At 31.4% G+C, this 11,265-nt stretch overlaps 4 protein-coding genes across 6 annotated transcripts; 3 read left to right on the top strand and 1 right to left on the bottom strand.

Annotated features, from left to right (window-relative positions):
* Window positions 1–27: 27 nt before the first annotated feature.
* Window positions 28–6,054, bottom strand: Xpd (general transcription and DNA repair factor IIH helicase subunit XPD). The gene is made up of 12 exons (XM_003700903.3): window positions 5,812–6,054; window positions 5,637–5,736; window positions 5,284–5,538; window positions 4,983–5,216; window positions 4,788–4,911; window positions 4,626–4,722; window positions 4,425–4,558; window positions 3,828–4,357; window positions 3,586–3,761; window positions 3,250–3,529; window positions 2,974–3,183; window positions 28–2,917 (listed from the first exon to the last, which is right to left on the bottom strand). The coding sequence occupies exons 1-12, from the start codon at window positions 5,814–5,816 to the stop codon at window positions 2,783–2,785; spliced, it is 2,280 nt and encodes a 759-aa protein (XP_003700951.2). The 5' UTR covers window positions 5,817–6,054; the 3' UTR covers window positions 28–2,782.
* On the top strand, window positions 90–2,525 carry Glo1 (Glyoxalase 1). The gene is made up of 8 exons (XM_012279747.2): window positions 90–231; window positions 381–563; window positions 651–1,040; window positions 1,120–1,401; window positions 1,515–1,644; window positions 1,711–1,999; window positions 2,064–2,281; window positions 2,342–2,525. Exons 1-8 carry the CDS (start codon window positions 206–208, stop codon window positions 2,432–2,434), a joined length of 1,611 nt encoding a protein of 536 aa, XP_012135137.2. The 5' UTR covers window positions 90–205; the 3' UTR covers window positions 2,435–2,525.
* A 152-nt stretch (window positions 6,055–6,206) lies between the features above and the next one.
* On the top strand, window positions 6,207–8,470 carry Fib (rRNA 2'-O-methyltransferase fibrillarin). 2 transcript variants are annotated; one of them, XM_076537955.1, is made up of 6 exons: window positions 6,207–6,371; window positions 6,748–6,759; window positions 6,844–7,124; window positions 7,203–7,376; window positions 7,630–7,875; window positions 7,948–8,470. In XM_076537955.1, exons 1-6 carry the CDS (start codon window positions 6,359–6,361, stop codon window positions 8,116–8,118), a joined length of 897 nt encoding a protein of 298 aa, XP_076394070.1. In that variant the 5' UTR covers window positions 6,207–6,358; the 3' UTR covers window positions 8,119–8,470. The 2 variants fall into 2 exon arrangements, with proteins under 2 accessions (XP_076394070.1, XP_003700952.2); XM_003700904.3 differs by having other exon boundaries at window positions 6,748–7,124.
* Window positions 8,471–8,553: 83 nt separating this feature from the next.
* Window positions 8,554–11,242, top strand: LOC100879553 (uncharacterized). Of its 2 annotated transcripts, none has more exons than XM_012279749.2 (7): window positions 8,554–8,727; window positions 8,792–9,104; window positions 9,249–9,351; window positions 9,566–9,742; window positions 9,814–10,065; window positions 10,139–10,329; window positions 10,597–11,242. In XM_012279749.2, the coding sequence occupies exons 1-7, from the start codon at window positions 8,694–8,696 to the stop codon at window positions 10,892–10,894; spliced, it is 1,368 nt and encodes a 455-aa protein (XP_012135139.2). In that variant the 5' UTR covers window positions 8,554–8,693; the 3' UTR covers window positions 10,895–11,242. The 2 variants fall into 2 exon arrangements, with proteins under 2 accessions (XP_012135139.2, XP_012135140.2); XM_012279750.2 differs by having other exon boundaries at window positions 10,405–10,740.
* Window positions 11,243–11,265: the final 23 nt, after the last annotated feature.

Here is an 11,265-nt window from a genome sequence, read left to right on the forward strand (position 1 = left end):
ATATATGTGTACGGATACATACACGTATTTAAAATTGCACATGATAACAGCAGTATTAGATAGAGTCATATTATCGTACATGACTTTTAATTTTGATTAAACCTGTATAGGCATTTGTATTCGCCATAAGTATTATCTGCAATAGTATTTTGTGTCAAGTTTTTTTATTTATAATACTAATATTTTACTGGTGTTACAATATTCAATGATTATTTATTACATTGAGGTTAGGTAACAGACCGCATTATAAAATATACATGCATAATATTTATTGTTACATGCTTGATTATAAAGAAATAAATATTATATTCTTAAGATGATACATTGAAAATAGAAGTAAAATATATATCATGTTATAAAAAATTGTCCTTCCTTTTTAGTATGGTAGAAGATAAAAAATATGAAATTGGTAGCCGAATTGAGTGTGATGGATATCGAGGTACATTAAAATACTGCGGCCCTGTCGGTGATACTAAAGGTTTGTGGCTTGGTATAGATTGGGATGATCCTACTCGTGGTAAACATAATGGCACATATGAAGGAATAGAATATTTTAAAGCTAGGTAAAGCTGTGTAAAAATATTATATTGTGTCATGTGTCATGCTTTATTAGCATTTTATTAGTAAATAAAATGTTGTATATGTAACAGGCACCCCACATCTGGTTCGTTTATACGTCCAGGTAAAGCAAAATTTGGAATCTCTTGTCCAGAAGCTATAAAAATGCGGTATGGTCTTATCAACGATGAACTAGCAGGAATTGATAGAGATACACTAACAAGTTTGCAAAAAGAAATCAATGCTCCCTTTCTGGAAGTTGTCGGTTTCTCTAAAGTAAATAAAAAACAAAGCAGGTTTGATCAATTAAAAATTGTGGGTTTACGAGAACAATGTGTTAGTAACACTGGTAAGCCTGATGAATTGAAAGTGTTGTGTCCGAACATAGAAGAGTTAGATATATCTAGAAATTTAATAAATAGTTGGCACATTGTGGCAGACATCTGCTGTCAGCTTAATTCTCTTGAACGGCTTGATGTTAGGTAAATTAATCTTTTGTCACACTTGTTATTATGAAATAATTCTGTTATGTTATAACGCTGTTTTTATTACTCTGTTTAGTGAAAATTATTTACCGACTGAAAATGATATGAAAGTATTAAATAATTCATTTTTAACTGTCAAATCCTTAACAATGGCAAAAATGAATTATAATTGGTTTGATATTCAACAATGTATGTGTATGTTTCCATCTCTTCAAGAACTTTCACTTTCTTTCAATATTGTCGATATTATACAGAAACCAATAGAGGATGATAATTTAATGAAAATAAATAACTTAACGCTTGAAGGAAATTTGATATCCAGTTGGGACGAAGTTCTCAAATTAGGTTCACTTCCATGGTAAGTCATTTGAATGTGTATAAATAATTACAATTTCTTTTTATGATACTTGACAGTATATTTAAAGTTACATAAAATATAATAATCTAATGTTGGAAAATTTTACTTTGCAGCTTAGAATACCTTAATTTAAGTTCGAATAAAATAAACAAAATAAGATTTCCATCTGTTGATTCAACAGGAAAAACTTCGGCTTTTCCTAATTTACGACAATTGCATATATCGCAAAACAACATATCAGAGGTAAAATCGAGTATTTATATAAATATTTGGACGCCGTAAAAAAAATAACTTTATTGAAATTTATAGTGGAGATCTATATCAGAATTAGAAAAACTTAATAATTTAGAAGATTTAAAATTTAGAGAAAATCCAATCTTGAAAAATGAAAATATGGAAACTGCTCGTCAGTTAGTAATAGCAAGAATTTCGAAATTACGAGTTTTAAATGGTACTGAAATTTTGCAAGATGAAAGACGAGGCGCGGAATATGATTATATGAAACTATATTTCCCAAGATGGATTGAAACGGAAAATAATTCTGAAAAGAGAAAACAATTTATAATTGAACATCCTCGTTATCCATCATTAGTTAAAAGTATGTAAAAATATATAAAATTAATTAAAAGTTTAAAAGTTGAAATTCTTAATATTACTTTTAGAACACGGAATTTCCGATATACCTTCGGCTGAATCAAAAACGGAAATGATTTCTAATGTCATAACGGTAGAATTTGTATGTCCTGATCATCCAAACCAGCCTAAAGGAATTAAAAGAAAGCTTTTAAAAGATATGGAAGTTCAAAAAGTAATTGGAATTGCACAGCGACTGTTCAAAACTGGAGGAAAAATCTTATCACTCTCATTCATACAAAAAAATGTAATTATATATTTGTTTATATTATATATGTAGTGTACTACTTTATAAATTTTATTTTAGCTTTCGAAAGACGAAATTCCTTTGGATAAACCGCTTCAAGAACTTAGTTATTATTCCATACAAGACGGAGATCAAGTTATTGTGAGGTGGTGATATTTATGAATTGTTTATAGATATAATTGTATTTTTTACACTGTTAAAACTTCATCACCATACTTTGTTATTAAACTTTTTTAATTGTAAAGATATATTTTTTATACCCTAGTGATAGTTTATTGAATTTGACAATTTTTTGTATTTGACAGAAAATCTCTTTAATTTTTTAAAACTCTGTAACTTAAAAAGTTTACAAAACTTATTTTTATAAAATTATTTTTTTACAATATTTTATAATTATTCCTTTTTTCTCGCTATAATATAAAGTGAAGTACAAATTATGTTTCTACACATCATATTTAAAAATGGCACAAACAAATTCTTATAAATATAATATTAAAATACTTAATTTTGTTGTGCTTTTTGTTCAATTTTACCATATTCTTCTTTCTCCAGTTGTTCTCGCGTCAATAATGACAATCCTAATTGATTTTCACGCGTGAACGGTTGAGCCATTTGTCGTAACCAACGTTTACTTATCTAAAGATTATAATTTGTTAATGCTTATTTTGTAACTTTTAAATCTTGAAATTTACCTGTACAGCTTCCTCGGTTGATAAATTACATAAATTATCAGTTAAATGTTCCTGTATCCATTTTGGTAATTTACTTCGTTTATCTATTCTTGAAAATCTTTTATCTGCAAACACCATTATACCATAATCAGTTTTGCCTCTAATTGCTCTCCCAACACATTGTGCTGCATGTCTCATTGCGTCGAATGTCAAAAAATCATTTTCCCTAATCTAAAAGAATATTATTAGTATTATCAAGATTAAAGATATGTTATAACACGCTATTTAAAAACTCACTTGAAATTGATCACGAAGATACTCTAATCGCGCTTTTAAAATACGTGATTGTGTGTACACATAAGGTATTCCAAACATAAGAACAGCTCTTCCTAAATGATGATCAAAATCAACTCCTTCTGATACCTTTCCACGAGCTACGGAAAGAAGTACGGCACCTCTTCCGTTTTCACAAGCCTTTATGTAGTTAATTAGAGCCAAACTCGTTTCTGCAGAATCTTGAGTTTCAATAAATAGTAACTTATGCCTTTGAAGCTGATCTACTACACCTTGATCATACCTACAAAAATGTGGATGAAGATGTGATTCCAAAAGTACAATAAAGTAAATACACACCATGCTGCTACAACAGATTCCATGTATAAATAAGAGGTGAAAAAGCAAACTAAACCATCAGGAACAGTAGCCGCAAATTCAACTAACAGCTGGCCGTAATTTCTTATAACAGCAACATCTTCTCTCGTTTCATATTTTGATGAAATTGTAACTTGATCATTACCTTTTGCTACAATCTGAATTTAAAATAATATAAATTTTGTTGATAACATTATAGTTTTAGTAGAATTAATATAGCTTACCATAGGCAAAAGACACGGTCTAGCTAATGTCATTGTAAATGATGACATTATAACTGGATGAAAATTCAAAATTTTCGGATACATATCTAATGGAGACAATGTCCCTGAAGTAATAACTACTGATTGAAACCTATCAAATATAGGTTTCATTGCAATTGACGAATCTAAACAACTAAAATGAAGAATGGGGTTCAAAACTGTAGGCGATTTATCGTCGAATGGTTCTACTATAATGGTAAATCCTTTTGTATAGGTAGAAACTAATGTTGCAAGATGAGTCACCAAAATTATTGGTGAAAAATCAGTTAAATCTGTTATTTCCATGGTACGTAAAAAAGATCCCAATCGTTCAGCGCAAAACCTTAGTAGTTTACGTTCTATCGAAACTTTTGCTTGTACATCTCGTAAAAATGCAGCAGGTGATTCTTGAACAACATGTTGTACGCGTAAACGAGTTTTCAAGTACTCTACGAATCGTTTCAAGAAACAGATAAAATGTTCTGCATTTCTTATATTACCAGGGATTACCTCTGTAAAAGATATGAAGTATAAATTTCAAGTCATAAAATATTCTAAGATTAAAGATATTTAAAATACCTTGTAAAACTTCATCAGGTAAAACAGGATTAGCTAAGATAATATCAGTTTCTCTTGCAACGCGTGCATCTTTTAATCCTTCTACTAATCTATCATATTCCTCTTTTAATTTATTTACATCATCTTCTCTCATTCTAAGTTACAGGCATTAAAAATTAATGTTATGTAATTGTATGGAATATATTTACAAATTTAACTTACTCTGCCACTGTCTTTTCAAGAAGTTGTATATTAGCAGAACTCTTTTCTAAAATCCTTCTGTTTATCTTTACACTCATTGAATCGATACATACATTATCTGCAATGAATAAAATAATTAAATTTCTAACATTTTGATAATCTAAAATATAAGATACATTGTACCTATATTATGGGCTTCATCAAAAACTACCACAGAACTTTTACTTAATTCTTTTGATACACTTTCTGCAATTTTAGGGTCTAGTAAATAATGATAACTGTATACCACAATTTGAGCATGTAGAATCTGAAATTATACATAAAAGTTAGTGGCTTATTTAGTATGAAAATATATAGCTTGCTCAACAAATTGCTTACTGTGAACCTTGCAAGAAAATATGGACACCAATTACGATCTCTCCCATAGTCTTTCAAGTCATCAATAGAATATATACCAGGTGGCATCAATTGTTCTTTGCCTTCCATGTCAAATCCTTCATAAAAGTTACAAATTGGTGTTGATTCATCGTAATTATGTCTTTCACGAACATACGATGCTGTTAAAGCATGGCAACGTCCATCAACAATTTTACCTTCACGTTCTCTGCTCACCTAATTTATACGTAATAACGATGTTACAACGAAAGCCTACAAATTGAACAAATTTTAGGTAAAGTACCTCAGGATGAATACACATATTCTTTCGTGAACTAAGCACTAGCCCAACAATCTTTGGTTTACTTCCAGTTTCCTTTTCATAATAGTCCATAAGTTTTTTTAATTCTTCTATAACTTTTTCTATTTCTGGCACTGTACGAGAGCAATAAATTAACTTTGTTACATCTAATGGATTTTCTAGCATATAAGCTACAATTAACGATAAAAGAGTTATTGTTTTGCCAGTGCCTGAGGGCATTTCCAATAAACAGTGTCCCTAAAATTTGTGAAGGAAATTTTTGTCAATCGCAAATAAAAATTTATTACATTGTTATAAGAATAACCACATAGGAGAGTAATATATTTAATAAATACTTTTGCATCCAAGGCACGCTTGAGCTCAAGCATGTACGCATATTGCTCTGGATAAATATAATCATATGGGAAATAAACAAGTAAACCGTCAACGCTGATTCTGTAAACATAAACATGTGATAAATATTTATTATAGGAAACTATATCGTTCTATTAACTGAACATTCATATTTACATCATATTTCAATATTATCTATCGTATAAAAAGTAAACTTATACTTAATAATTTCATTTATTTAGACGTATAAAGTTACATAAATATTACAACGTGATACAACGTTATTACAGTGAATCATAACGCGTCAAAGTGAGCGCAACAGTTTGCGTCACCTTACGCGCTCCAACAATCACGCACAAACCACACACAATTGCGCATTATGGCTAACTTCAACAGGTCCCCCACCACTAGGTATTATCATAAAACTCTAGGATACTTCTGAAACAAAATTTCTGAAACTTAAAACATAAATTTTAACTTATTATTTAAAACAAATAATTATAATTAAACATTTCGTGATTTCAAAGAATGTTCGAAGATTTCTCTCGACGTACTAATCGATCTGCTACATATCGATATAAAATCAACTGCGATTACCGGCCTTAACCGGAAGATGTTCGAAGAATTCGTCGTTTCCGTAATAATTTAGCGTCTTTGATACACGTGCATGGAGGGTTCAGTTGAAATATAATTTAGAACTATAATTTAAATATTATACGTTAAAATGGGGAAACCAGGTATTTAATAAAATATATTTGCATCTTATTTTTTATTTAAATTGAAGTACTCATTGTTAGAATAAAGCTTTTCGCAACTTAACATAGAAATAGTTATTTATTTTCTGCCGATGTGATGTATTTATGTTAGATTTATAATATATATACCCTTGTTTAAGTGTAATAATTTATTTTTTATTTAATTACATGCCTCATTCAGTCAAAAAAGCAACAATTTTCATGTTTACGTTTATACCATGTTCTAACCTAGCATTGGATACGTGCATACGTTTATAAAAATAACAGATAAAAAGTGTAATATGTATTAAACATTTATGTAAATGTAACATAAGTTGTTTTAGAAAATATCTTTATTGTTTATTTTATGAAATTGCAGGGTTTTCACCAGGTGGAGGAGGCAGAGGTGGAGGTTTTGGAGGTAGAGGAGGCGGAGGCGGTGGAGGCCGCGGTGGTGGATTTAAAGGAGGAAGAGGTGGAGGAGGTGGAGGTGGCAGAGGTGGAGGTTTTGGTGGTAGAGGAGGTGGCGGCAGAGGAGGCGGAAGAGGTGGAGGTACTCCACGTGGACGAGGTGGTGGTGGTGGTCGTGGAGGAAGAGGACGTGGAGGTGGAGGTTTCAAAGGAGGCAAAACTGTTGTCATAGAACCACATCGTCATGAGGGAGTTTTTATAGCCAGAGGAAAAGAAGATGCATTAGTTACATTAAATTTAGTACCAGGTTCAGAAGTATATGGTGAGAAGAGAATCAGTGTTGAGGTACATAAAGATATTAAAGTAATTTATGTCATATAATTTATTCAGTTAAATGTATATTGCTAAGTAACCATATTGCAGGGTCAAAATGGAGAAAAGATTGAATACAGAGTATGGAATCCCTTTAGATCAAAATTAGCTGCAGCCATACTTGGAGGTGTAGACCAAATTCACATGCCTCCTGGAAGCAAAGTCTTATATTTAGGTGCTGCATCTGGAACTACAGTATCACACGTAGCAGATGTTGTTGGGCCAGTAAGTTTCTTTAAAAATTTTTGTAACATACAGGGAAATTACAGTGCATACATTAGAGCCAATTTAGTGGATCATTACTAATTTGGTGTCGAAGTTATGCTATAAAATTTACATGCTCGTTTTTTCATTGGATTAAATATAATTGTATTTAATTTTAAAAAGACGAGTGTACAAATGCAAATATTTTAATTGATATATATTTTTGTACTATACAAATATGAAATTTCTACATTTATGTTGCCTTTAACTTCAGGAAGGATTGGTATATGCTGTGGAATTTTCTCACAGATCTGGTAGAGATCTAATAAATGTTGCTAAGAAACGGACAAATATTATTCCTATAATTGAAGATGCAAGGCATCCACACAAATACAGAATGCTAGTTAGTATGGTGGATACAATATTCGCAGATGTAGCACAACCAGATCAGGCCAGAATAGTAGCATTAAATGCTCAATACTTCTTGAAAAATGGTGGTCACTTTGTTATTTCTATTAAGGTAATTATTATGAAACAAATTAATAATTCTGTTATAAACTTGAGTTATATGTTTTTTCAAATACGTTTTTAGGCAAGTTGTATAGACTCTACAGCTCAACCCGAAGCAGTATTCGCGGCAGAAGTAAAGAAACTTATCGCGGATAAATTGAAACCACAAGAACAAATTACATTAGAACCATACGAAAGAGACCACGCTGTAGTAGTTGGTGTCTACAGGCCAGCACCTAAAAAAGCAACTTAAAATTATATATATATGTATATATGTTTTATCTAATTATTAAGATCACCTTAATTGACCACGATTTTTTAGAATGTACGCAATAAGCTTTGTTTACCTACAAGTAAAACTTCAAAATGTTCATATTTGTTAACGAAAAACTTTAAACAGTATGTAATATAATGTAAAGAAGATACTTGTGCAGACAACTTAGACGTTTTCTATAAAAGCAATTTAACGCGTCCTTGTACCTGTACAGTTGGTACATCAAATGAAATGTACACGTATGATTGTCTAATATAAAAGTTTATATTTTGAATATCCTCAATTATGACTTATACTTTAATTAAAATAAACAATTTTTATTAATCTGTTACTCGTGTTTAATTGTAGAAATATCAAACTACAGTATCAAATATAATATTTATTTCTTTGAACATATTATAACATTAAAAACAAGTGAAAGTTAGAGTAATATTCAACATCATTTTTTTAATTCAACTCGTCAAAAATATATTCAAAATTTACATATAAATTAACCAGTTAATTTATTCTTTTATAACTATGTTTCATTGTCATTATGTTACATATACATAAAAATGCCTCGACCTTCGTTAAATTCATCTAAAACCGGTAAGAAACGTTGAATTTTCTTTTTCATAAAATGGTTAAACTGATGGGTTGTAATTACTTCTAGGACTTGTTGGCGAAAGTCGTAAAGCATCAAACAAATCGCTTAAATTTAAAAAGTCAATATCTACGGCAAGTGGCAAATGTAATTCAAAAAGTCCAGACCGATTAGTGGGAGGAGCAGATGCCCCCATAGAAACTGAAGATGCAACAGAAGAAGTTACACAGGAAACTTTACATGAAGCTACACAGGAAACTGTACAGGAAACCGTTCACGAAACCGTTCATGAAACAACTACCTCGACAGAACAAAATGGACAAATTACATTTCCAAGTGGACCATGCTGCTCTTGCCTTGGACAAGAACCAGGATCAACTGGGTACAAATATTTTTCTATGTTTTATACAAAAATATTTATAACTAAGAAAAGAATATACTTATGCGTTTATTATTTGTTAAAAATAATATGTTCTTATGATGTTTCTTGTATGGCATGAACTAAAATATTATTTTGCAAATACAGAGACAAGAAGGTGGATGAAATGATCGACTATGTGCACCAAAATTTACAAGAAGCTGGTAAAGCATTGGCCACCTTAAGCGAGAATTTTGAGCACGAAACAAAGGTTGAGCCCTGTACGCAAGTAGAATCATCATGAAATTGGGAAACTCGGGGGAGTATTTAGCGAGGGATACAGCAAACAGTTGCTCTATACAGTCGATTATGTACAAGAATGAATCAATGCAATTACCGTTAAAAACTCCCAATTTCGTAAAACTAATACATCATACGGAAACATAAATAAACGTAAAGTAATACTTCATTTTCCATTACAAAAGTTGATGTTCGTCGATATACTGGGCAAAATACAGCAGTGGACTAGTCTAGTACAGAACAAGTTGGACCTTTGTAAAGCGGATATCGAAGCTTTGCGTAAAGAACTAATGGCACGAGCTTGTGAAATTGCCAATCTTAGAAAATTATTGGCAGAATGCAGGGAGCGTGAAGCAGCTCAAGTAATCATAATTAAATTCAAGTATTTATTGTACGTGCATTGTTAAAATGGATGCCAATAATTTTATTACAGAAGCAAGTTACTCATACAGTTGCACAAGAAGAAGTTACGCACACACCGGAAGCACAGAAAACAGAAACAGTTCATGAACCAGTGCACGAACCGAAAGAAGTAGAGAAAGTAGTAGAGAAAGAAGAGGTTAAAGAAAAGGTTGAGGAGAAAGAGGTTGAAGAAAAAGCTGATACGAAAATAGAAATTGTATGTACAGACGCAGCTATTCAGTCGATCATGAAAGACAAAGATAGAATGAGACGTGAAATGGAGGTACAATAAATATTTATTATATATTTCTCCGTCATTGAATAGATTTTTATTCTAAAATATTTTAATCAAATAGCTGGAAGCTGAAATAGATAGGCTTCGCAAGGAGAACGAGCGTATCATAAAAGAACGTGCGGAATATGAAAACGCGATACAAAGAGCATTATTGAGAGGTGTTTCTTCTTTGAATGTCGAAGCACTGAGAGTTCTACGTTGTCCACCGATTCCATGTTGCAGTCCATGTGCACCTTGTCCTGCCACTGCTATGTAAGATTTTATTTTTTACACATTGTAATGAGATTGTTACTTTAATTCATTGTAGTTTATTTACGATAATTACAGAAGTTTAATTTTGAGGATCAGGAATTTGGGAATTGTTTAATTTAGGAATGTGGAAATGTGGTAAATTAAAATAAAGAACATGGTATCAAGTATCTCTCATCAGAAGTCCTTCATGTTGAAATAAAAAAGATTGTCTGCACTGATTAATATCTAATCAAGGCCATTCTTGACTCACCGAAATTTCACTTGCAGGAAACCATCGGTTTGCAAGAAGGACAGTCGGTCTACGTCCAAAGGTCACGGCATGCAACGTAGTTGTAACAGAAAAAATGGTGCTCAGGAAGTTTGTTCTCACACTATAAAGCGACCTTGCGACAGTCCTTGCTGCTTCTCTAAAAACCGGAAATCTGTATCTAATAATAGTATGATCTTACTTCTTCATCGGGATGACACGGAGAATATTTGTAGTACGAAGAGCACCGTGCCACCAGTTTGTGGATCACCAATGATGAAGAAAATCGAAATACCACCATGTCCTAGATTCATTTGATAATTATAAGATTCATTCCTTGTTACATATTGATAGCAAACTTCGATTATGTTATTTTCAGACAGATCTATTGTATTTAATTTATGGTTAAAATTTAAATTCTTTTGTACTGTATGTCATCGTAAGCGCTAACTAAACTTTGAGGCCTATATTTTATTCAGAATTTTCCAAAGAATTAATCTGCGTAAAAAATAATATAGCGAACTTGTAAATAATTTTCAGGCGATGATGTAAGAGTACGTTCTCATGGAATTTGTTATCGTTATGAAAAATCGATTTGAACGCGCGTGAATATGACGGTATGAATTTTCATACAATCGCTAATAAACATGATTATTCGTCACTTGATTGGGAATTGTTTGTACTGCAGG

Source organism: Megachile rotundata, chromosome 12 (assembly GCF_050947335.1).
Source record: "Megachile rotundata isolate GNS110a chromosome 12, iyMegRotu1, whole genome shotgun sequence".
Lineage (NCBI taxonomy): Eukaryota > Metazoa > Arthropoda > Insecta > Hymenoptera > Megachilidae > Megachile > Megachile rotundata.